The following is a 24,619-nucleotide window of genomic DNA, read 5'->3' as shown; positions in this document are numbered from 1 at the left end:
AGTTCGATTAATTGTGGCGCTCTACTTTGCAGCTTCTCCTGCAGCCTCTCTATGTATTCAGCCTTCATTATCACTAGTGATCAGTTTACAGCTACCTGTTTCAGCCTCAGGCTAGACACTATTTCAGTGATGGTGCAAAGGAGAAGGAACACATTACTCTGTTTCAAAGCGAAAAGAACATATGATTACTTTAAGATTGTTTCATTTGGGGGGATTTTTTTAGCACTTGGAGGTGATGCTTTGTTTGCATCTTGTTGCCCTTGTGTCATATCGTTCTATTATCACATTGTTTAAATTATTCAGCCTGCCCACATGTATATGGTAAAACAGCAATATCAGTGTTTATGAATAGAGAACAGTATAGTTTAACCTATTTTTCACTTAGTAATGTTACAAAGACCTCACAGGTGTTTGCAATGTTGTGGGTCTGTTGCTGCAGCACGTCACTCTGCAGTCATAAGGACCAGCTGCTATCAAAACCCACGCACAGCGCAGTGAAACAGAAGCACACGTCCCATTAAAGTGTGATGACACTGTTCCTTTTCTTTCCCAGCTGTCTCCATGCTGCTCTCTAACAGCGGGCTGATGGACCAGCTGCAGACAGTCTTCTCCTCTTCCTCCTCCTCCTCTTCCTCTGCCACATCCCTCTCTCCATCAGCCTGTCCTCCTTTGGCCCTGCTGTGCTGCTGCCATCTACTCCTGTCCTCCCTCATTACCTTGCAGCGTGTTCACTCCACTCAGGTACACACAACAGCTCAGCTCTGCTCTTATCACAACTTCACGATACAACTTCATACAGTCAAGGGCAAGACACAGCATAATGTAAAGTAGGGTATAGATTGAGATATAGGGGCAGAATGCAAAACAGAAATTGGATTTGCTTGATGCATATCTCAGTGAGGCCGTGGTACAAAATAACACGCTTTCTTCTTTGCTTTCAGCCGGCACTGCAGGGATAATAATGCATTTTAACTCACAAAGATTTCAGTCCTAATCTTGTTATATTCCTGATTCCTCCCCTCTCTCTCTTATTTTCTACCCTCTCTCTCTCATTTTCTATTATTTAAGGTCCGTAAGAGCATCACTTGGAGTCTGGACACAGCTGTGCAGCGACTCCTTACTCAGAAGAGAAACACAGACAGTCTCCTGCTGAGTAAGAGACACCAAATTTTACTGATTGTTTTTATAAGTCTTCATCCCATGCAGACAGCCGGCGGCAAAACAGTTCATTAGTGCTGAAATTATAGCAACAGTGTGTGACCCAAGAATACAAAAGAAACTTGGCTGAAAATTCTGCATTTGTGGTTGGCTGGTGTTTTTCTATTTTCCTCAATTTGCTTTTATTCTTCCAGATTTGTGTCTTGAGTCATCTGTTCCAGAATTTTGTGCTACTCGGTTTCCCTGTCCAACGCAATTATGAAAACATCGGGAGGTCCATAAGACCAAGATACCTGTGTTCATATGAGTAGCATTAGGCATCCCTGATTAATGTAACATCTGTCCATATACTGTGCAAACCAGAGGGTACTAATGGGGTCCACCTTTGCTTGGTTTACATGTACATACGTAAAGTCAATGTGTTATCCTCAGTGGAGCTAACCAAACCATGCATTTCACACACTTTCATTATATTAAGTGGCCCCAATCCCACTGCTGCACTGGGAGACAGATCATCCCTGCTGCTCCTGCATCTCTGTCTGTCAGCTGGATAAGTGGCCTGTCAGAGTTGCTGTGATGTATTGGCTCCCTCCCTCTGCCTGCCTCTCTCTCTCTCTTTCTAGTCACTCAGCGTCCTTTCTCTGTCTTTCTCTCAATTTTTATCTCCCCTATGCTTCTTCCCAGCCTGCCCGTATATTTCCAACTCTTCCCGTTTCTCTCTATCTCTTTGGCCTGTCTCTCCTCCCTCTTTTCTTCTGCCACTAATTGAGTCTTCTCTCCCTCACAGGGCTCTAATCTCAGTGTACATGGCATTAAGTGGGATTCAGATGGCTGGCAGCACTAAGTTTGGATTCCACTGTGTTTTAGGAGTCTTTTTACCCCTGTTGTTCGCTTTTTCTCCATCACTACTTGGGTCTCGCTGAACTTCCTTCAGTTTCCTTCACTTCGTTCTGCCTTGCACTCTCTCTCTATGTACTTGGCACTGACATCTTTAACTTCTTGCCCTCTCTTTCTCTCACGTCTCTTATAAAAAAATTGCTCTCAGTTCCTTTCAGCTGTACTCTTGCACCCTCTGCTCCATGATTGTTACCATCTTTTTCAGTTTTTACTCACACACTCGCTGCTTTCTGTTGTGCTGTGGACCTCTTTCTTCTGTGGCCTTGCCTTCCACATTTATTTTCCTTCTCTCTTTCTTTCACCCTCCTTTGCTTAGACATTCCATCATTCTCTTTATTTGCTCTGCTTTTTCAGACATTTACAATTTTCCTCTATCTCCCTCTTCCCAGTCAGCTACCTGAGGCTGCTGCAGGCTCTGCTTGATACTGACCTGGCATCGGAAGTTGTGTGTCTGACTTCTGGTCCTGGCTTGGTTGGGCTCAGACCTCTTGGGGTTGAAGACGGTGCTTTGTACCCACTTGGCTCCAGAGGGGCGCAGTGCCTCTCAATTGCTCTCAGTGGACTCCTTCTGCAGGTATTAGCATGTTTGAATATGAGTAGGTTTGTATTGATATGGTGATTTGAGTGTATGGGTACAAAAAGCTATCTGGATCCGGTTCAGTTTGTAACATTTTCTTGAGAACATTATGACAGTGATTCACAGGTTTTTGGCCAAACGTTTAATTTTGCCATTGTTAAAGAATTCCTCCCAAATTTCTGGATCTGGATCCAGAGTGTAAATCATTTTAATCCCTTTAGCCTAGAGGTGGTGTGGTAAAATTTGCCTGCAAATGTGTCACAACTTTTTGAGCAAACCTGCTAACAAAGAGACAAACAAACAGACCAAACCAAGCCAATCACATAGCCTTCTTGATGGAAGTAATCCAATCAGTTTCCAGAATTAACAGCTTTCTACTACTTTAAAACTTTCACTATATAGTTAGATATATTACCTATGTCTTCTGTATCACGCTCCCTTGTGGTTCAGCGGTTTGGAGTTGTGGCTTTCTCCTGGGTTTGACTCCATGGATTATATTCTGCATTTTAAATCAACTGGGAAAACATGTCGTATGCCATCTTGCTTGATTGCAGGGATTGAATAATATCTGCCTGTTATAAGCTGTCCTCTGTCTGTCTGTATATCCAGTTTGCCTGTTATCAGCCTGCTGAATGGCTATTATCAGGCTCATGCATATTGCCTTTAGGCCGTTACCCTCCCCTACCTGCTGGCACGCTCTAAAGGCTGTTATCATCTGTTGTAATCAGTGATAACAAGAGACCAACACCGGCCCCCTTCTTATTGCTTGCCTTGTACATCCTTGTTTCCTTTCCTTACTAAACCTCCTTGCACATCATTTCCTCCATCTTTCCTTCGTGCACAGACCAGCTCAGTGTGTCAGTAACGTGCAGATGTCAGACTTTTTTCCCCGTAGTTTAGCATGAAGGTGTACTTATCTGTGGAATCCTCCTCCTCCGTGTTCCAGCTGCCTGTCACACCTCCCTGCATCGAGCATAAACAAACTTCCACATAGGATACACATGTCATATCCTGGATCATAACTTCTCCAGCAAAGCTTCTTCTCTCCTCATTCCTTTCTCCTGCTGATTCATTTTAGGTGTTGAGACATCCTTCATGATGGCACACCGAGATTGATTTTCAGGTCACGGGAAAGAAGGCAGAGGAGACAAGAAGGCACAAGTTAGAGAAAATGACAAAAGCCCCATATAGTGCAGGGGACGTGTGATGAAGCACATGTAAAATCTGCAGTGGTAAAAGATTACTATATTACTCATGTTGTGTGGGTGTAAATCTGCCTCGCTTCTGGAGTCTGGATAATTCTTGATGATGTAAGTCATACATTTCAGGGTAGGTTTCCATTTAGGGTAAATTTGAAGTAATGGTTGAAAAAGTAGTAATTATGTTTTGTGTGTGTGTGTGTGTGTGTGTGTGTGTGTGTGTGTGTGTGTGTGTGTGTGTGTGTGTGTGTGTGTGTGTGTGTGTGTGTGTGCGCGAGAGAGAAAGACTTTCACTGCAGCGTTGCATTTCCCAGTTCTTGCTTATGGAGGGTATGAATTAATATAACAAGCTAGTTCAGTAAATCCCTGTGTTATAATGAAAGCTCGAGCGCTGCAGTACCCAGTGTGCTGTCTCAATTGTTACTAAGCTAGCTGGTCTAGGACATTTAATTGTAAAACTGTGTCTTTAATGGTGGCTTTGTGAGCAAGAGGTACATAATGAAAAACTGGAGAAAGCTGCACGCCTTCTATAAATCGCATGCACATATGCAGCAAATGGAATAAAAACACCAGTGTGCACGCACATGGTTTCACAAATGCGTTAACGGTGTCGATCTATCGCCGGATACAATAAAGAATATATGAATGACAACTTAAATGCTCATGTTATGAAACCCCCTCCCCCCCATCGCTCCTTTGCCCTTTATCCCACAGCAGAAGTAACACAAAGGTAATCTTTAAAATCTTTACATAATGACAGTGAACCTGCCTTTCACAAGCGCAGTTGTGTGGGGAAATGAGATGCCGATTGATTTAACAGTTAGCACTGCGGCACTGCACACGGATCCAGTGCAGTCACGTCCGTCTCTACATTGTTATTACATGTTGGTGGTGAAACAAACGGTCTAAAGTATGACTAACCCAAAAGAGTAGCAGATGATTTCTTTGTCAAAGAAATCATGAAGAATATTTTCTATAGGCTTTTCTTGTAGGATGAGAGTTATAGGAGGCCTCTAGCTATTAAAAAGGTATATAAGGGATCATTTGTGCCATAAAGCAATTAATATACTGAATAAGATGATGTGATGTATTTTGAATGGAATTGAATGTTCACATGTTTATATGTATGAATGTGTGCTTGATTTGAATCGATTGACTTGATGATCCAAAGACAATTTTTCCACTAATGTGGACAATAAAGTAATTTTATTCTGTTGTATTGTATATGTGGAACTGTTGGGTGGTTTCTGTGTCAGGCCCGCACTTTTTTTTTCTTCTTCTGTGCTGCAGTATACCAGCCTCTGGTTCCACACTAGCAGCATTTCCTCTCTCTGTAAGAAGCTGTAGTGCTGAACTGAGTTTCAGTTCTATGGTTCAGTGCTCTGTAGTCTGCTGTTCAGCAGCTGATATGAGTTCCCCACTCTCCTCCTCTCCTTTTGCTGTCTTTCCTCTCGATGCTCCGATTCAGCAGCAGCAAGACTCACTGCAGCTCCAGAGTCCCTCTCCCACACATACTTTTTTCGACTCTGCGCTGCTCTCCCTTTCTCCTTGCTTGTTCTTAGCTCTCATTTTAACCTCTCCTTTTATCTTCCTGTCCTCATTTGCCCTCCTCTCATCTAAGCGTTCTCGTACCTCTGCACACTTCAGCTCCCTCGCGCTCACTCCAGCTCATCCTCTTGACTCCTTTCTTCAGCTTTCTGCTCCTCGCTGCTTATGGATTATAGTCCAACTTTCCACTGTCATCTATATATCTCCGTGGCCTACTTCAGTATTTTTGGACACTACATAGTGCTCAGTGTAAGCCCTGACACTGCGGGAGAGACATGCATTATTAAAACATCACTCAGTCACTCTCTCTAGTGTTCCCTTCTTACCCCCCTTCTTTTGCTGACTGCATCTCCGTCTGTTGGAGAGCAGATATCTGTGTTTCTTCCCCCAATTCATCTGTTGCTGCCATCGCGCCCATTTCTGCCGAGCGAGAGCACACAGGCACACGTTTCACATTCTGCTCTTTCCCTGGCTTGCAGCGATTTGACATTTTAAAGCTGAGAGATATTTTTTCTTTTTCTTTTTTTTTCTTCTGCGAATCTCATGTTTTACCTCAATGTGTCTCTTTCTCCTCAGAAGCACGAGTTGCTGTTGCGAGCCTCAGTCAACTGTCTGAGCTCCCTGCTGGGCTTCCTTCAGAGAAAGAGTCCCGCTACAGGTATCAAACAGAGAGATGGGGAAAGAGGGAGTGAGTGAGGATAATGTGCACACGTCCACAGAGAAAGAAATGAAAAACTGCAAATGTATATATTTGAAGGAGATTTGAGAAACAGCAGTGTTTTATGAGTATGACATGTACAGCTGTGGAAAGCAACTGTAAGTGAATTTACAGCAAGTCTTGAGTTGTTTTTTTTTTACTTTGTAACTTAAACTTGAAATAGCATATGTGAAGGTTACATGCCATTGTTTATTCGGACAATATCTGTGCAGCAACAACAGGTTTGTCTTGAGTGGATCTAAGTAAGGCGTGTGTGTGTGTGTGTGTGTGTGTGTGTGTGTGTGTGTGTGTGTGTGTGTGTGTGTGTGTGTGTGTGTGTGTGTGTGTGGAGCAGCCAAGCATGTGGTGTGTCAGCCATGGAGTCGATTCCTCCTCCACAGCCTGCTCAGCTCAGGACAGAGCTGCCTTCTGCACCCTGCCATTCTCAGATTCATCATACTTGTAAGATGCTTTACAAACACACACACAAATACAAATCCAAGTAATAAATATTTGATAGCAGAAGTATTCAAAGAAGCATTTAGATCACATCCAAGTGAATACAGTGCAGTCCATCCTGACACAATACAGCGAATCAAAATAAAAGAAAAGTCATTACCATGTCTGTAAGCTCACTTTATTTATTATTCATTCAGCTCGGGGTTGGAACTGTGGGATTACTTGGAACTACTGGTCAGCTGGAGCCCTGTGAGCCTCCCGCTGCATTAAAAATGTCTGACCTAAAGCATTTTGTGAAAAATCTGGGACAGCGTGTGACTTTGTCCTTCCAACACAAATAAACAAAATGGAAGCAGATTTAATGGAGTTAGGCAGCACTGTGACACGAGTTTAAACACTTTAAATATTTAGCTTGTTTTTCACTTGGTCTGAAATTCACTGTCCACAAACCTAAACATACAGTGGTTGTTAAGAAGGAAAAGAAACAGTGTTGCTCACATTTTTCCAGACATCATTGGATTACATGGAAAGGTAGAAGCAACCGAAAAAGTCCCAAACTATGAGCCAACCAATCAGTCATGTGTACTGAGGAGAACTTATTTTCAATGCAAAGTTAATGCAAATACTTATTTGGTGTGTTTGAATGATAATTAAAAAAAATATTCATGCCATTATTTATGAAAGACTCTTAATTTTAACAAAAGCGGAACAAAATAAAAATCAGTCAGGAGGGACAAAGACAGGAGCAGCCTGTGGCCACCACCACCTATTGGAGGTTGTCTTTTTGCTGCCTCTCCAGTGCACTTGTTGACACTGATGTCCCCGAGGTTTAATATGATAATCAAGTTAATGGTTTTAGAGCAGCGTTTGTTTTTTTTACTGCACAGTAATGTACATCTGTGCAGGATCGTGCATGCGTACGTGTACATGTGTTTCTGCATCTGTGCTTGTGTTCTCCGCAGCTGCTGCAGGACAGCGGGACACCAGTGCTGCGGGAGCCTGACCTGCTCCAGGTGATGGAGGGAGTGGAGAGGAGGGGGGTGAAGGAGCTCAGCAAGGAAGCAGAACAGGCCCTGAGGCTGCTGCTGACACAGGTAAACCTTTGCACACACACACGTATGCTCACACAGATAAAATAGGAGATAATCACACAACAACAGGCCTTCAGTTACCTGTGGATCTGTCCATTCCTCAAATGAATTAATTAGAAAAGGAATCATACAAAGTTCAGTTTTAGCTGGAATCAGTTTGTATTTATATGTTGTGAAAATCAAAACAAGCAGACTGTACTGAGGGGAAATGTGTTTGTGGAAGACCAGGTAGGTTTGTGCAGTTGAAACAGTTATTTCACGTATTTCAACATCTCAAAAAGTAATCGAGTATAAATCTGGATCATGACCAATGTTTGTGTTTGACTTAGATTAGAACATGTACAATACATAAAAGCAGCAAATGGCAAATAATAAGTCGAGCCCGCCCCACACGAGCATGAATCACAATACATTCCACCTCAAGTCAAGGTGAAAATCAGTTTTTCATTAGAAATGCAAAAGCGACTAATCACGACTCCCAGCAGGAAAAAGATTGAAGAAAAGTAACAAACAAGCCTACTGAATTATTCAAATAATTATAATATTCATCACACATTGTGATGTTGATTTTGCCTTTGCACGCTTTTCATCACTCAGTCGTTCTGTGGTAAGCAAGCGTGTGTTGCTGAATTTTTCTCCCGATGTGTAGTTTATGTTGTTATGAAGTTTGCAACCCGGGTAACCACCTAAGCAAACATTTAGGCTGTCAGTGTGTAAATGTTTAAGTGCAGTTTGAGCTGACAAGCCAGGGTGCGATTTCAAATGATTACTGTCTCACTACCTCCTGAAAGCCAAACTCTAAAGAATTAACTTGCCATCTCTTTATCTCCAAGTATTAAATCTTATCACTGCGAAGCATTAAATTACAATAAAATCAGTTTGCCTCTAAGTAGACATTTCTTTTTTCCCCTCCTGGTCGTTATTTTAAAGATGACTTTGCAGAGTCTCCTGCTGCAAAGACAAACGCTGAGCATCCTGCTCCACTCGTCTTTTCACAGCCAAACCCAACCATAAATGCTATAAAGCATAAATGCATCTTCAGTGGCTAATTAAAACTTAGGTTTATATTTTTAAGTAACTGTTGTGTGTGTAAAACTGATTACTGAACTGTGAGCTAACAATATGATTGCAGTTCGTGTCAGTCTGGGCCTCTCCTCTCCATCCCAGAGCACAGCAGACCAATCAAACTTCCCAACATGGCAAAAGACTTATTGAAAAAATGACTGGTTGACTTGGATGATTGGTAGATCTGTCTGAAAAGTGAGAGGTTAAAAGTCATCTTTTCAAGTTGCTGAAAAGACCTTTAGATAAAAATGTCTTAATCAGCTTGAGAAGTAAAAGGACATCTCTTCAGTTCCCTTTTTCTATCACAGATAGGGTCAGGAGCATCTCAGTGGGTACTGGACCAGTGCATGGCCTCTGACACATAGAGAAACAACCATTTACACTCATATCAACACCTTCACAATCTCCTCAGACGACCAGCAGCTTTTAACGGAGATCCTTCTTGCTTTGAGTCATGCTTTCTTTGGCCACAGGCTTGCAGGAAGAAGGTCGCCATGCAGCACAAACAGTGTGACAGAATCAAACCTTAGATATTCATAAATGAAATAGACGCTTAATCCAGTGTAGAACGTGATTGAAAACGTGGATGATTTCAAGTGTTTGTGACAGCCTGTTACATTTTAACCAAATATCAAAGCTGTTGGGCCGTATAGCAAGAGTGTTTTAAAACACTGGGTTTCATGGCTGTACTCTGTTTATTCCAGGAAAGATGGACTAAATTTGGACCGGATCAGACAGACATGTGACATTTAAAAAAGAGCGAGCTGGTGGAGTTATGTTAATTTGACAGGCACAGAAATATTTGTGGTTTATTTGCAGAGCTTTTCTACCCATCATATTGTTGTGTTGCAGATTGCAGCATAATTTTGTTTGCCAGCCAAACAGATGTTAGCGGAATAGCTGAAATTACTCAGTTTATTTTCCCCACAGATCACAGAGGTGAACTGAGTTTAAAAAAGAAGTTGATGGAAACAACTGTGCTTTCTCTCTCCTCAACTGTGATCACTGGCACAAGCTCTTTGTATCGTTAGTATCATTTGCCAAATCACTCTTATTATGTCTGAACTGGTCTCAAGATGGTGTATTCTCTGCACGGGTGGGGGGGAGGGGGGGTGCGGTCCGCGTGAGGTGAATATTCCTGTTACCCTAGTTAGCTTTGCTGCAAATGCATAAATCTCAGTTGGGTTCGCCTCAAGATTAGGGGCCACATCAGATTGCATAGCTCTAATATGGCATCGTGTGCAGGACCAGAAATGCTTTTGGTGTTCTGAAAGTGGCTCAGAGTCGGAGGAGTGACAGAATGATGGCATACACTGCAGCTCCCAGTGCACTGTGTTCCAGGCAATCGTGAAGTGTGTGAATACATGCGTCTGTGGCTTGTGTAGGTGTGTATGAGTGTGTGGTTGTGTGTGAGTGTGTCTGTATATCTATATGTGTGTTTTTTTAAGTCAGTGACACAGGTTAGGGTAGGCAGGGTTCAATGTGACGCATTTCTCTTAACGGTCTCACAAACAGTGTGATTTTTGTCCCCTGGCATCTCTGCTGCTCTTCTCTCACATACATTTTCACAGATGAGCTTCACAGTTTTCAGAGGTTTTGTTCATCTAGCTTTTGGACTAAAGTGAAGTTTCAGTTCACAAGGAAGTGCATATTTATAAATGATCTATTCTCAGATCACTGGTTTTGCTTCTTGTTTCCTCCCCATGAAAGCTGACATAACGAGCACCGGTGTGCCTGCATGCACATACAGTCAGCAGATATCACCTTTTCTGTTTGCAAGCTTCCATTCCCTGGTTTGTTGTTTCCAGTCAACATTTTTCAGTCTACCTGGTTCCCAAGTAGTCCTAAATACAGATTTCTAATGAATAGGTCTTCAAAATAAAGGAGTGCACCGAAATCTTGAGCCACCTGATTTCTTTGTATTTCGCTTTCTCTAATGTTTCAAAGTGCTCTAGAGCAATAGTCTCCAGGCTTTCTGAAGGTCTTTCGAGTTTTTCTTTGGACATTGGTTACTTTTTCACTCACTTTCAGTCCAGTCCTTGTACTTGACCATTTTCAGAGAACTGTTTTAATTGGGGTTTTTTATATCCTAACACTCTGATCTATGAATCATTCAAGCACCAAACTCAAGGGATGAACCAGTGTTGTGTCTGCACATAAAAGACAACTTTGCAAAGAATCTATTTAAATTGTATCTTTAGGCCATTTGTTAGTAGCAGCCTGTTGCAAAAACAGATAACTTGTTCCACTTGTTTAGTTGAATCTATGAAAAATGCCAAAGATAAGACAGTTTGACAGGAATAAAATAGTATTTTTTTCATGATGATTCCCGAAGAGGCATTAGCTGAAAACTTATCTCCACAATGTTTGCAGTAAGTCCTTGAAAAAGTTGTGAAAGTGGAGGACAAAAGAACAAGTTTCAGATTTAAAAAACAATTTACAGCAGATGAGCAGTGTCTGAAAGTCGTGTTTTTAAGAAACAAGAGGAATAAAATCCAGCAAAGACCCTGGCACAGGACTGCAGAGATGCATCTGTACCTTCAGTTGATTCATCTGCAGTTCACTGAAGCCTTATCAGACATAGTCTCAGTGGAAGGGTGGCTGTCAGCCATTCTTAATGAAGAGAAACAGAAAGAAAAGGCTGAAGAAATTGGACTGAGCATCAATCCTATAAAGTGAGTGTCTACAACCACCTGTTAAGTACAGTGGAGGCTCTGTCATGGTTTGGGGTAGTATTTTGGCCAGTGGTGTTGGAGATCTTGTCAAAATTGATGGAATTATAAACGCAGAAAAAACACCATTAAATTTTGATCCACCTTGCAATGCCATCTGACTGCCAACGGCTTAATTTTGCATCATAACAAAGATCACAAACACACTGCTAATGCAATAAAAGCAAACCTGGATAGAAGAACACACAGTGGAACTCTATCAGTCATGGATTGGCCTCCCCAGAGTCTGGACCTCAGCATTATTAAGCAGAGAACAAAACAAAAAGGCAGAAACATCCAAAGAAGAGCTTTGAATATCCTTCAAGAAGCCTATTAATGAAGACTACTTAAAGAAATGACAAGAAAGCTGCCTAAGAGAGATCAGACTGTGTTAAAGAATGAAGGTCGTACCAAATATTGACTTTCAAGCTCATTAGACTCGTACAGACTCTGTTTTTACCTTATATACTGTATTTACATAAATGTTTTCACGTGTTTCAATGAATCACTGCATCCATTTCCCATTTTTGTACCAAAATAAAAGAGAAATGAGGAGTTTCTCAAAACTTATGCACAGAATAAAGTTGTCCTATTTTCGGTTTGCATAGGTCTTAAATGTTTCAGTGCAAGTCTTTGAAGCACACAAATGCTTTAGTTCTTGCAAAGGTGCTGCATCATTCAGGTTGTGCTTCATAGTGCACCAAACTCTTTGAGGTTGTTTTCCTTTTTGTAAAAACAGTTAATGGAAACAATCGCCTGATAGAATACATTAAGTAGTTGTTAGCACAAAATTACAAAAACCCTTGGGTTGGGTGGGAATCGGTTCATTTCCATCCCAAGTTGGGTTTCAAGTTTAATTTAAAGTGGTCATTAAGAAATCTGAACTTTACCTTGGTTGTGGACATGTTTGAAGAGTGTTAGGAGTGAGCAAGAATACATACAGGCATAGTATTTACTTGTTAGCTTTTTCCATTCCCCAGTGAATTTATTTGTTTCCTCCTTTCCTTTTTTAATGCTCCCAATTGTATTGATCCTATTAGCTCCACCTCTGCCTCACCTGTTGCTTTTATCAGTTTTCAGCCCTTGTTTTAAGCTGCCTTCCATCTCATCCTGAACACACCACTGGCAGCAGCTGCTGCCAAATAAAACTGATTTGACTTTGACTTTAAAAAACCCCACTCACATACGTGTCGGGGTTCCCTTACATACTTTGAAATGATCTTTAGAGAAGTCTCTGAACCTTGGCTTCAGCAGAGAGCTGATCAGTTATAGCTCAGGCCAGGTTCTGGCTGTATCCGCATGAACAACGACGAATAGTAAATCTTGCTGCGTGAGTCTGTTTCTGTGTTGGGGTTGCTCATAACTGCAGGGAAAACTCTGCAAACTTTGAATGTTTGGAAAGTTTTCTATTGATTGTGAATATTTTTCTCCCAGATTTCTGTTCTTGTTGCTGTTTGTGGCAAACTTTCACTGTTCCCTGTTGCCTACAGTACACATCTGCATCTTCACTGAAGTCCTGTTTGCTGCTTTATGCACATTTTCTGCTTGTGCATATGCTTATGACAGCTGAAATACAGATTTTCAAACTTAATATGCTTTTCATTATCATCTGTCATACATATTTATATATTTTTACAATGCTGGAGGTGTAACATGGGCAAAGTTTCAAATAATGAGTTCCTGTTTATGTGCAAGTAATCCCTGTGAGGCAAAAATTCTAAAAACTTTCATCCAAAGCAATTTTAGTGGAATCCACTAATAATAATTTTAAAAAGGAAATAATTATAATGGAATGCCTGTAAAATCTATATTATGTTGTTTTCAGAAGTTTTCGGGTTTTCTGTGCATCCCTTGGGGTATCCTGTGGGGAGTGCTTTGGGAGCATGGGGTGTTTGGCCTGTTGTTACAGGGCATTCGGTCCCTGTACACCTGCAGAGATAGCTTGGTTCATATTTCTGGCAATAAGTGGGACTCATTTCCATTTGGTCCTGGACTTCTCCATTCATAGTTTTTATGGACAGAATATCTATCCATAACCAATGATTTTCCCTTGAAGGTTGGCTGAGCTGTCCCTTAAAAATAGGGTGAGGAGCTTGGTAATTCAAGTGGGACTCGGAGTAGAACTCCTGCTCTTCCGCATCAAAAGGAGCTAGTTGATGTGGGTTGGATATCTGACTAGGATGCCTCCTGAGCACCTCTGAGGCAAGATATTGCGAAACATGTCCTACCAGGAGGAGGCCTGGGACTCGCTGGAAAGAATCCTGGGTCTCAGCTGGCTTGGGAATGACTCAGTGTTAAATGATAGAAATTAATGGATGGATTCATGGATTTCAAAATTCAAGATCTTAAGGTTCTTGTGTTAGGTCCTTCTAACCCTAGGAAGCTTTTTGTTTTTCCTCTTTTGTTCATTCAGATCCAGAGCAGAGACCTTCTACCCAGAGAGGAACACAAGCAGAAAGTGAAGAACATGATAGAGGAACTCGGAGAGCCCGATGAGAGCTGCAGACACAGTCAGTCCCACGATGTCCTGTATCCTTCACGTGAAGTGAAACACATGCACACCGTTGAACTTTGCTAACACAAACAGCCTCTGAACATGCCTCTGTAAGCAGGAAGTGCTGCAGAAAGCAGTAACCCACACAGTAAAGCACATTAGGAAACTCGTACTTTAACATCAGCATCTTCATTGATTTTTCACTGGCAGTTTAATAGATGCCTGTGTTGAACAACACACGCTCTACTGTACATTCATAGTCAGCATGTCATCTGTCATGCTGGCTGACTCCCTCTACTCTACTTACATTTTTCTGCTAATATTAATAATAAACAAATACACAACATATACGTGGAAATAGTAGTTCATTAAAAACACAGTGCATTCAGGCTCAGTAAAGCTGGTAGCAGTTTCAATTTGTTTCTTAATTTAAATGTTCTATCTTTCATCTTCACGCCCACTGCCCCCTCTCACTTTGCTCATTGCTCCTTGACGCTTATCTTCAGACATGTTGGAGACGTGCCCCTCTGCCTGTCTGACTTTGTGCTTTAGACAGGACATCGATTTTGAAAGTTCTTCACCTTGCTCATTTGTTGCATCCGTTTGTTTGACTGTTTCTGTTGTGCTCCTAAAACAATACAACCTGTAGTTTCACAGCGTTCTAGCAATCTGACTGACTGCATGCATTTGTTCATAGAAGCTAGTTCATATTTGCAGCAGTGTTAAAGAAAACAAACATCTTGAATTATAAGTGCATCAATAAATCACTTGTTTTTGTTACAGGTCAACGTTGCTGCTTTTTTGTCTGATGTGGTAGCACTGACAAGCTAATCAACCTTTCCTCTTAAGAAAATGATTTTTGTACTTTAACATATTTCCATCATATATGCAATGTTACAATAGTAGTTATTGTTGTTATAAAGCATGCCCAAAGTTTAAAATATATTAAGCATATATACATTAACCCCTTTGAACCAGGTGCTCACGGTTAAAAAAGTACTCAGGATATGCCTAATATGGTCATCTCAGGCACAGAGCTCTGACTGTGAACACAGAAGCCTGGTAGAGCTGGTCATCTAATAATGGAAAGGTTGATGGTTCTATCAGAGGGTGCTCTAGTCTCTAGTCTGCATTCCTAAGTGTCCTTGGGCAACATATTGAACCCCATGTCGCTCTCTGATGCGTTCATCGGATATGAATGTGTGAATGTTAGGTAGAAAGCACCGGGCGTAGACAAAAGTACATGTATGAAAGGGGGTGAATGGCTGAATGAAGCATGTTGTATCAAGCCCTTTGAGTGCTAGAGTAGAGTCGCAAAGCATTATATAAGAACAAGTCCATTTAGCATTTATCTAGACCGTCTGTTTGCCGGGGGCAGCCAATTAGAAGGCGTTAAAGGAGAAATGTTAAAACAGCTTATTACAGGCAGAGAGTGAATCTTTTTAGACCAGGACACTGCTAATAAAAAAAACACTGTCTAAGCTGCAGGTGAGCAGCTCTGTTCGGGGAATTAACTCTCTCGCTTTCCCACCTAGAGTTTCTTCTGCCAGGATTTAACCACAATAATGTGAATTTCTCTACCCCATCCACACCTTCTCAAAGCTGTCAGGTGATGGGAGTACGACTCCCTGTAGACCACTGGTGTGTGTGGCAGTGGTTGTGAGGTGGACAAGCTGCCAGAGAGCAGCTGTCGGCGAAGTGCTTGAGAGCCATGTGGGATATAATTGCAGGGTAAAACGTCTCCTGTGGTCTATTTTTGAACTGTATGGCCACTGATGGGCTCTCAGGCTTTAGGCTACTGCAAGAAAATCAATCGTTCATTGTACCATCGGGTAGCTCCAGTGTGTTTCTTTACTTCTCACTGGCAGCTCATTAAGTGGCAATGGTGGGGTTCTTATATGATCGCACAGTCCCTTTTGACGTCCAGTTGACTTTTAAATTGCTGTCACAGCCAGCTTCCAGAAAGGCAAGTTTTCATTAGCATAGCCAACCCTAGCTGCAAATAAACTACCTAACATGCTCGCTTACTCCGCCCTGCTGCCATCTTTATAAAATACCTCGGGAGTGGCTGGACAGCATCATAATCCCCGGGGAAACTGAGCATAAACCGAACGCAGCCCCTTATCCCCACGTTCTGGCGGTGTCTCCCTCTAACTCCTCCGTGTGGAAACCGCACTCCTCCTCCTCCGTGTTTAGCGCCCGCTCGCTGTCATTCGTCCAAGACGAGCCAGCCGGTGCGATCGTGGCACTGGCAGAGTGGAGCAGCGAGAGCCGCATGTAAATGAACGCCTCCACCTCCGTTGTTGTCACCTGAGGATCCAGAGGAGAGCAAACTCACTGTCCCGTCTACCTCATCGGCGAGCCGAGCTCTTTTTCTGTCTTTGTTCACGTTCGGAGCGGAGATAAAGAAGGTTCAACTGCACTCTTTACTTTGGAGCAAACGCCGCTCGCTAATCGCTGCCTTGTGGCGCTGTCGTTTCTCGCTACAATACGGTGAGTGGACCTCGAGTTTGGTGGCTGAAGTGTCCAGCAGAGCTCTATCTGCCGGGGGATCTGCTGTGCTGGCCGCTGGCTGGCTGGCGGATCCGCCGGAGCGTACAGCTGCGATGACAGGAGGCATCGATTTGTCGACTTTAAATACTTAATTTACAAAAGTGAGCCCCTAGTTGGGAAGTCTTCTATAAATAGTTGTATATCATTGAGATGTTGGTGTATAATACCACTGTTTGTAGCCGTGCATCCAAGATACAAAAAGCGTGTAATTCTCCGTTTAGAATATAAATAGTTGCTCAGTAGTTGGGTACAGGCAGCCGTGCAGCTGTGGGAAGCCAGGTCAGGTAGGGGACATGCAATCAATTACCGTAAACAATCTGTAGCTGATGGTGCATGTGACAGTCTTTATCCACCATCACCATTACGCATGTCCGTCCCTCTGTATGAATGATGACAGAAGGAGAGCCTCTAGGATGGAAGCAGAGAGAGAGAGAGAGAGAGAGAGAGATGATGTGTCAGTCCTTGAACCTCAAGCCTCCCACAGCAGGCTGGCAGCCTGAGGGGAACCGGGCTCCACTCCTGCTGCACATCCAGCTGTCTGAAAGGCATCTTGCTTTTTTCCCATCCTCTCTGGAGCGCTGTTCACCTCAAGGGTCAGCTGTGGCTCTTGAAATGAATGCTGCAGAGCAGGCTTGTTTGCAGGTCGGACTTCTTTCTCCTCCTTCATTGAAGATTATCATCTTTCATCACACTGGTGAAAATTGGATACATGTTTTCAACAATACAGTCAGAGCGGTTCTTCTTCACGTGTGATTAGATAATGTAACCTACTTTACTGACAAAGCTGGAACCTGGATCTCCCACACAGGAAATCAAACTTCAGCCTCTTTGCCCCAAAGAGGTTGTTGCTAGCAGCTCCAAGCCAAGAGATTTACGTGGGCTCACACGACTTCAGCAAGAACCACTCTGCCTCTGCCTCCAGACCTCCCCGACACATCTCACCAGCTCGAGTGCCAGAGGGACAGACGGCTTCGGAACCGAGCCTCCCACCTTGGATGCTGAACATCTCCCCTGAAGTTTCTTCATTCCAGGACTCAGCAGGGGAGAATATGAAAGAAAGCGTTTTGCAGATCAGCTGGGTTGTCCTAACAGTGTTCTAGTGCATGCACTGCTTTGAGATCAATTTTGTTTATATGTGCACCAAAAAAAGAAAAGGGTTGGTTAAAGACCGATGAGAACCCCTGCAGGGATCTGACGATCCCTTTTGAGCAGCACATGATGGCGATGGCCAGGTGAACTCCCTCCCTCAGCTGGTTTTACTCCTGTAGTAAGACAGGCTGGGGGTGCAGGGATGCAGGCAATGACTGTTGTGTAAGTTCTCTCTCACAGAGCAGCATCATTTTTAAGGGGAGCTTAAAGTTAACATTAATGTCAGCAGATGATGATTTTTGCATAGTTTTGTGCTTCACACTCCCTTCAGTTCCACTCAGGACCGAGCCAAGTGCCCTGGAATTAGTGACGTGCCCATCCTGTGTAATCAGGGTTGCCTGTTTACAGTTAATGGATGCACTTCTGCACTGCCCGTGCCACATTATAAATGATTGATCCTGCCTTAATGCCCTTCCTACATCACTTCTTACGGCCTCAGCACTTTGCCCCTCTGTGCGGAAACATCAGCAGCTCCTGGTTATGCGTATTGACGGTGATGACCTTTTCCCTCATAAATATCTGTCAGAGCTACATGGCTGCCTGCTAGGAGGCACACAGGAACATCAAATAACCCGACAAGCTGCTGCTACTACCAGAAAGAGAACCCCCACCCGTCTCTGGCTGTTATCGAGAAATATTGAGGCTTTCAACCAGCACTTAAGGATATTTAGTGCAGCATTTCTCAGAAAGCTGGGAAGCTACCCAAAAGATGTTCTCAGAATGCACAAATTGGCCTTAATCGAACATTGTCTTCACTCAGCTGTCTGCAGGAACGCCGGTTTCTGCTGACTCCGTATGAACAAAGTTGTTTTTGAGTTTTATTTTTAAAATAAATGACCCCAGAGACTGGCAGGGAAAGCCAAAATGAAATAGGGGGAAAAAAATCTGCTTTCATTTTTCCGGAAATAATACACCGACGCTGCCGTTAAACAGAAGAATGAGTCAGTATGAAATGCTCATTGTTTGTCTGCGTTATCAGCGTGCCGTAGATGTACAGGCAACGTTGAGAAGCAGATGGGGTTTCTTTCTTTCCCTGTTCTGATTGGAGCAAGTTCTCTTAAGGGTGCTCACTTTAGTCTAAATTAATATTCACGCCCTGAAACATTTGCTCCCTTTCCCGTTCCTTGAGATTTGAGAACAGGCACCCCGGGTTTGTAAAGATTAATCCAGTCAGCGCAGAAATCGAGTATCCCGTGCTCATTATCTGTCATTCCACAGCCGCCTCCTCTATCTTGCACTAGTTCTCCCATCTGTGTGTCTTTGGGTTTCACCGCTGTGCCTTAGCAAAAGGTAGATGAAATATTCACCAGGAAAGCTGTTGTTTCCCTCAGGGTCTCCAACTCCTCTACCCCACCCCCTTTTTCCAAACGCTCCAACGCCCCTCCCTCCTCTCCTCCTCTTCCCCCCCGCTGCTTCTCCTAATATTACTCTCCCTCCATCCTATCTGTACCCCACTGAATCCCTCTGATAGTATCATTGATGGAGCCCCTGCTAAATTATGCATGGATTAGATGAATTATATCTTGTAGCTTTTCATCTACATGTCCTCTCCCTGCCTCCAGTTACTTCTGTTTTCTGCTAATGTTTTCTTTAAAAAAAAAAAAACTTTATTTTTTGGCTCGCATCGAATCCTCCTTTGATGAGGTCCTATATTTAGCTGTTGTATTTATCTTCTCACTTTCATGCCTCCCTTTGAAACGTACCAAAAAAAGAAAAAAGCCTTGGAGGACGGGGACAGTTGCGACAGGATCAGAATGATATAGAAGACCGCCGCTTTTGAATAGAGAGGGCAGAGGACGGGCAAGAGCAGACCGGGCACCTGCTACAGAGACTGTAAAAGCTCCTCTGGGGATTATGCAAGTGCCAGACATCAGATGTGTCTTAAAAGGAACATACGGAGGCCCTCTTCAAATGCCGGCTACCCTCTGGTGTTCTATATTGACCACTTATCCCCAACATGTCTCCGTATTTCACATATTCCACAAGTATCACACGAGAGAGCACGAGCCCATCTAGTAGCTCTGGAAGGAGAAAAATGAATGAATGGAGAAGAAAGCTGTGTTTGCTGGCTCCATGTGAAAGCATAGCGAGTCAGGCAAGCTGAAAGGATCTAATCAGGCGACTGTGTGACAATATTCTGCTGTGGAACAATGTCTGATGGCTCATCATCCCTGTTTTCAGAAGAGTGCCTCTCTGCCACCCCCTGCTGACCATGCGGAGTGTGGGTGCAGTGGTCCTGGCGCTCGCCGCTGCCGCACTCAGCTCGGCAGACTCCGACACGCACCGACCGAGACACGACTCCAACCTGGAGATCTGTATCCTTCTGCTGACGGCGTGCAGAGCTGCCGCCAAATGCTGTCCGCTGATGTCTGTGTGTGTGTGTGTGCAAGTCACTAAGTGTTGAACTTAAGCATCTTCACGGGTGTGTCTCTCTTGATGTAGAGAGCGTTTGTCCTCCTGACCTCCTCCTGTCAGACAAGCGGCTGTTTGAGACCAAGAGGAAAGATCAGCTGAATGCACTCAAGAATCTAGTAGAGCTGAACGACATCAACCAGCAGTACAAGATCATAGACATCATGCTCAAAGGGCTCTTCAAGGTACAGTGTGTATGTGTGTGTGTAAGACATCATATAGTGCCTGGGAAGCAGCAAGTCAAGCACAGACAAGGCCACTAGCATCAGAGAGCAGGCGCTCTGAAGCTCGACCTGCCTGGTGTTTCCAGCAAATTGAAGGATAAGAACGTTTGTAGCTCAATAGAGAATCAAAAGCTCTAAAATCCACCGCATTCAGCAGCGCGTGAGCTCGCTTTTCATTTGAATCTGAATTCATGCTGCTTACAGGTGCCATTCACTTGCACCAGACTGGGAGCTGTGATTTTACTGTAGGCCTCCATTTCCCAGCGGGCAGCTATGCGTGTATCTGCATCGCTCTCAAGGAGAACGAGCAGAGTCGACCTTCGGGGGCTGCAAAACATTGTCAGCACTTCTATACGTCTGCGTGTGTGTGAGCCAGCGTATCTATTCTGTGCAGTGTCCACACAGATCACGCGTTGACTGTAACGTCTGTGGGAGGTGGTGTGTAAAATGTCATAAGAATAACAATCGTAGCACGTAGATGGGAGTACATAACCCTGGAGATTGAGCTCTCTTTCTCTCTTAAGGTGTTGGAGGACTCCCGACAGGTCTTGGTTGCGGCCAACATGCAGCCCGATGACCCCTTCCCCATGGACGATAAGATCAAAGAAGGTCTGATTCGCTTTTAAATCTCAGCTGTTGCCTTCTCTCTTGCTCTCGAGTGTTTTTCACACACTGATTCTGTCTCCAACACCTCTGCCTGGGTTGTCTTACGCTCTGTTACCCATCTCAAAAAAACCCCACTTCTGCCTGGTGTTCATCATCCCATCTTTATCCCCTTCAGTGCGGTCTGAGTGTGCTCCCCCAGTAAAACCTTGAGCTGTTTTCCTCCCTTTGTTCTGTTAAGCATCATTTTCACCGTGTGCTATATACATGTGCATATTCATATTCTGTTTCTGTCCTGCAGCTTATTCCCACGTAGTGGAGAATACGGCGTTCTTTGGCGACGTGGCGTTGCGTTTCCCCCGTATCGTCCACCACTACTACGACCGGAACACCGACTGGAGCGGCCTGCTGCGCTGGGGGCTGAACTTCTGTAACCAGACGGGGGTTTTCACAGGAGGAGCCCACCAGCACGTCCTCACACTTGTAAGACCTGCCGCAGCCTTTTTATTAAGGGTGTCAAAAAAAATGTTTCTGGTTTCACTTTTTCTCATTTCGATCGTGTGGATTTAGAAGAGATTTGTCGACGTCTCGCTGAAGACTGAGAGTTGTTGCAAAAGCTGAAAGAAAATGATTCAGATCAAAATCTAACTACCTAATTCTTCCTTTGCCAGTGCTCCACTAAGTTTCATGAGATTCAGCGTGATTGATCTTGCAGTGATTGCATACCGCCGCTTCAGCTCACGCCTTGGATTAGAAAAGAAAACATCTCTCTGCAGGAGGATATAATGGAAATATTCAAAACACAGCGAGAAAACAGTGCGTTACAAACCGTAGCACAGTGATGTAAATGTGTCTGGCACAGAGCAAAAGAATAGTTGAGGTTTACAGTGATTCTTCGGCTCCTAATATCCAGCCTTATCCCTGGCAGCGTGTTTAAGGCTCAGCGAATTCTGAAATCTATAGATTCTTGCAAAAGCAACAATAATGGTGCGATGGTAGTAGATTAATATCTCCAGAAGCGAAAAAGCTGCACTGGCTAAAAGAAGGAGTTCAATATCTCAGGGTCTTGCTCACGAGTGGGAGCAAAAGGCGAGCTTGACGGACAGATCGGTTTGGCATCACCAGTGATGTAGACTCTGAGTCTGCTTCACTGTGGTGAAATGAGAGATGAGCGTAAAAGCGAAGCTGTCGATTTATCGGAGCACCTACGTTCCTGCGCTCACCTGTGCCCGCAAGCTCCGTGTGGCGACTGAAAGAATGAGACTGCAGATAGAAGGGGTGGAAATGAACTTTCTCTCAAAAGGTGTCAGGGCTCTCCCTTACAGACTGGATAAGGAGAGCGGTCATTCAGGAGGGGCTCAGAATAGAGGTACTACTCCTCCACATTAAAAAGGAGCCAGTTGCTTGGAAACGCCTCGGTGTCACCCCAGAAGAGCTGGAGGAAGTGGCCGGTGAGAGGGAGGTGGGCCTGGGTAAATGGCAAGGGATGGAAGGGTGGAAAGAACCTTTTATTTTGGAAAACAATACTCAAATATCGAGGGTTTTTTTTCCCCCAGATTTGTTTTGTTCTATAAATACAGTTCTTATCTCCCACTCGCTATTGAAATTTAAATGAATTTAGATAATGCTTCCCAATAACTGCCCAAACTGCCCACCTGCATTTCAAAGTGGCTGCTCAGTGGCTTCTAGATCAGTTTTAGCCACACGTTAAACAGAAGGCACATTCTCATAAACCACAAGAGGTTATCTTTTCAGCAGAAGTGCCATCTGTGCATCATTAGCTATACCAAACAGGAAAAAATGACTTTAAAAAAAAGGGTGACAGTTCTCTGGAAACCTGGTGGGTTTGAAGAGTGATGCAATCTCATGTCATGTAAGTGTGGAGTTATCAGTCATCAGTGTCAGCCAGCGTGTCAGATATTTCTGTAGAAATTGAAATTTGGCCTTTTAAACTTTAAAGACCAAAGGCGTCTAACTGGTGTTTCCTTGTTTAATGTGCGGGTTAATGAACTAAACTCCTGCAGGATTAATCTGTGACCTTAGCAATGTGCCAAGAGGATTATGAAGTGGATTAATTCTGAGGCTCGAAGCAGCAGCAGCAGCAGTTTTGCGTCCTAAAAGTGTGCGTTCGACCCTCGCTTAACCCCACGCTTGGTTTCCGACTCCCTCGTCTCTATTTCATCCACCTCCATGAGCGGTAAATAATGAAGAATGAGCTCTAATACTCACAAGGAATGTGGTTTAAATTGCATCAGAGCGCTTCTTAGCTGTAGCATAAGTGGTGTGACGTTTCTTAGCTCTTTTTGAAGCAAGCATTATGTATCATCTCCCCCTCTTTTCTTTCCTCTGCCATCTTTCCTATTCTGCTCACCTTGCAGATGTCACAGGAACTGGGAATAACAGAGAAATCCCCAGACTTTATAAACCCGTACCGCACAGAGAGAGATGATGTGAGTACGCTGCGTACATGCTGTTCTACACTTTGCCATCATCCATTATTATTCTAGCCTGATACCTGGTAACAGCTTTCTTAATACCCCGGAGACTCTCTGGGTACACCTTTGCAACCAGCAGGAGTAGAAACACATGCAGATCTTTGCTTTGTTTTTCGTAGAAATTCTCTAAGAAAACACAGCCTCTCTCACATCGCGACTTTGATCTCCCCGCACCCTTTCTTATCTGCCGCAGGTGCTTCACACAGCCGAGGCTTTCCAGAAGATCCTGAGGGAGGAGGAGAAGAGGAGGAGGAAGGAGGAGAAGAGGAAAGAGATCAGGAAAGGCCCTCGCATATCCCGCTCTCGCAACGAGCTATAGCGCTACACCTCATCGAGCGCGAAGAGCAGAGGAGAGGGAGGAAGAGGAGGAGGAGGAGATGAGAAGGCGCGTACACTCGCAGTCCACAAGGGGTGGCTTGACTTGTAGACTCTGGTGACAGTGAAGAAAAACAAAAAGCTGCCGTCACTTGTACAAAAGCCAGGTGCTCGAGAGAGAGAGAAAACCTCAATGTGACACAAAAATGTAAAGTGGAGGAGGGGGTTCGTCCAGATCTGAGAAAAGCCTGAGCTGCTGTAAGTCAGCAGTTCTTTAGAATTTGGGGGGGAAGGAAAAAATAACAAGAGAAATAACTCTCTGGAGATGAAGTTAAAGCAAACTCATTTTTGATAACTTGAAGCTTATGTAACTGAACTTTGGGATATTAATTAATTTTAGTCTAATCGTTTTTCTTCAAAACTTTGCGAAGCCCCCGCTGTACTGTGTCTGGTCTCGGTTTAATGTATCTAAAATCCCTTACGCTTCAAGTAGGTGCAATTGCCAAATTTGACCTTTTGAAAATGTGGCGTGTTTATGGTTGGGTTGGGCTCGACCGCTGATTGAATATTATCTTTCATTATTTCTAAGAGCTGTTGAATTTCTCAAAGGATGTTTGTGAATAGGCAGATTTACATTCCCACTGCTGCTCAGAATTAATAAGGACACATCATTATGTTGCGTTTGCCTGAAGGATGGCGTAATGATAAAGATTACCATGGGTTCATTTTTATGTCTGCTATTTTATTTCCATCTGAGGGACTCATTTGAGATTTTTTTTTTAATTGACCATATAGTTTTTTCTGCCTTAATGAGCCTTCACATTATTTTTATCCTGTCAACCTGAAATACAACATGTGACCATTCATCTAGCAGTCCCTCGTCTTTAACCTTTTTTCCCATATTTTTCCCCTTTTTAAATTGACACGTTTTGTGGATTCAGAGCTACACAATTGAGACTGATGTAATTTTCA

General features: G+C 43.5%; 2 protein-coding genes across 2 annotated transcripts in view; both read left to right on the top strand.

Moving 5' to 3' along the window:
* Window positions 1-14,448, top strand: part of mei1 (meiotic double-stranded break formation protein 1) — a 65,545-nt gene extending 51,097 nt beyond the window's left edge. Inside the window, exons 25-32 of the mRNA XM_085352123.1 lie at window positions 554-741; window positions 1,069-1,153; window positions 2,445-2,629; window positions 5,956-6,037; window positions 6,432-6,538; window positions 7,498-7,629; window positions 13,816-13,931; window positions 14,403-14,448. Coding sequence (XP_085208249.1) covers window positions 554-741; window positions 1,069-1,153; window positions 2,445-2,629; window positions 5,956-6,037; window positions 6,432-6,538; window positions 7,498-7,629; window positions 13,816-13,931; window positions 14,403-14,448 — 941 coding nt within the window. The remainder of the gene's footprint in view (window positions 1-553; window positions 742-1,068; window positions 1,154-2,444; window positions 2,630-5,955; window positions 6,038-6,431; window positions 6,539-7,497; window positions 7,630-13,815; window positions 13,932-14,402) is intronic.
* Window positions 14,449-16,217: 1,769 nt separating this feature from the next.
* Window positions 16,218-24,230, top strand: ccdc134 (coiled-coil domain containing 134). Its single transcript, XM_085352122.1, has 7 exons — window positions 16,218-16,389; window positions 19,780-19,913; window positions 20,074-20,195; window positions 20,759-20,843; window positions 21,139-21,320; window positions 23,216-23,287; window positions 23,526-24,230. The coding sequence occupies exons 2-7, from the start codon at window positions 19,811-19,813 to the stop codon at window positions 23,649-23,651; spliced, it is 690 nt and encodes a 229-aa protein (XP_085208248.1). The 5' UTR covers window positions 16,218-16,389; window positions 19,780-19,810; the 3' UTR covers window positions 23,652-24,230.
* The last annotated feature ends 389 nt before the right edge of the window (window positions 24,231-24,619 follow it).

Source organism: Diplotaxodon limnothrissa, linkage group LG4, assembly GCF_057381915.1.
Source record: "Diplotaxodon limnothrissa isolate DT_005_m linkage group LG4, D_limnothrissa_male_GT1.1, whole genome shotgun sequence".
Lineage (NCBI taxonomy): Eukaryota > Metazoa > Chordata > Actinopteri > Cichliformes > Cichlidae > Diplotaxodon > Diplotaxodon limnothrissa.
Note: the sequence above shows the minus strand (reverse complement) of the source record. Positions and strands in the feature narration are given on the sequence as shown.

Coding starts and splice junctions, on each gene's coding strand:
- ccdc134 (XM_085352122.1), top strand. CDS start 19,811: ATGCGGAGTGTGGGTGCAGTGGTCCTGGCGCTCGCCGCTGCCGCACTC. Junction 19,914..20,073: donor CGACTCCAACCTGGAGATCT/GTATCCTTCTGC, acceptor TCCTCCTGTCAG/ACAAGCGGCTGTTTGAGACC. Junction 21,321..23,215: donor ACCAGCACGTCCTCACACTT/GTAAGACCTGCC, acceptor CTCACCTTGCAG/ATGTCACAGGAACTGGGAAT.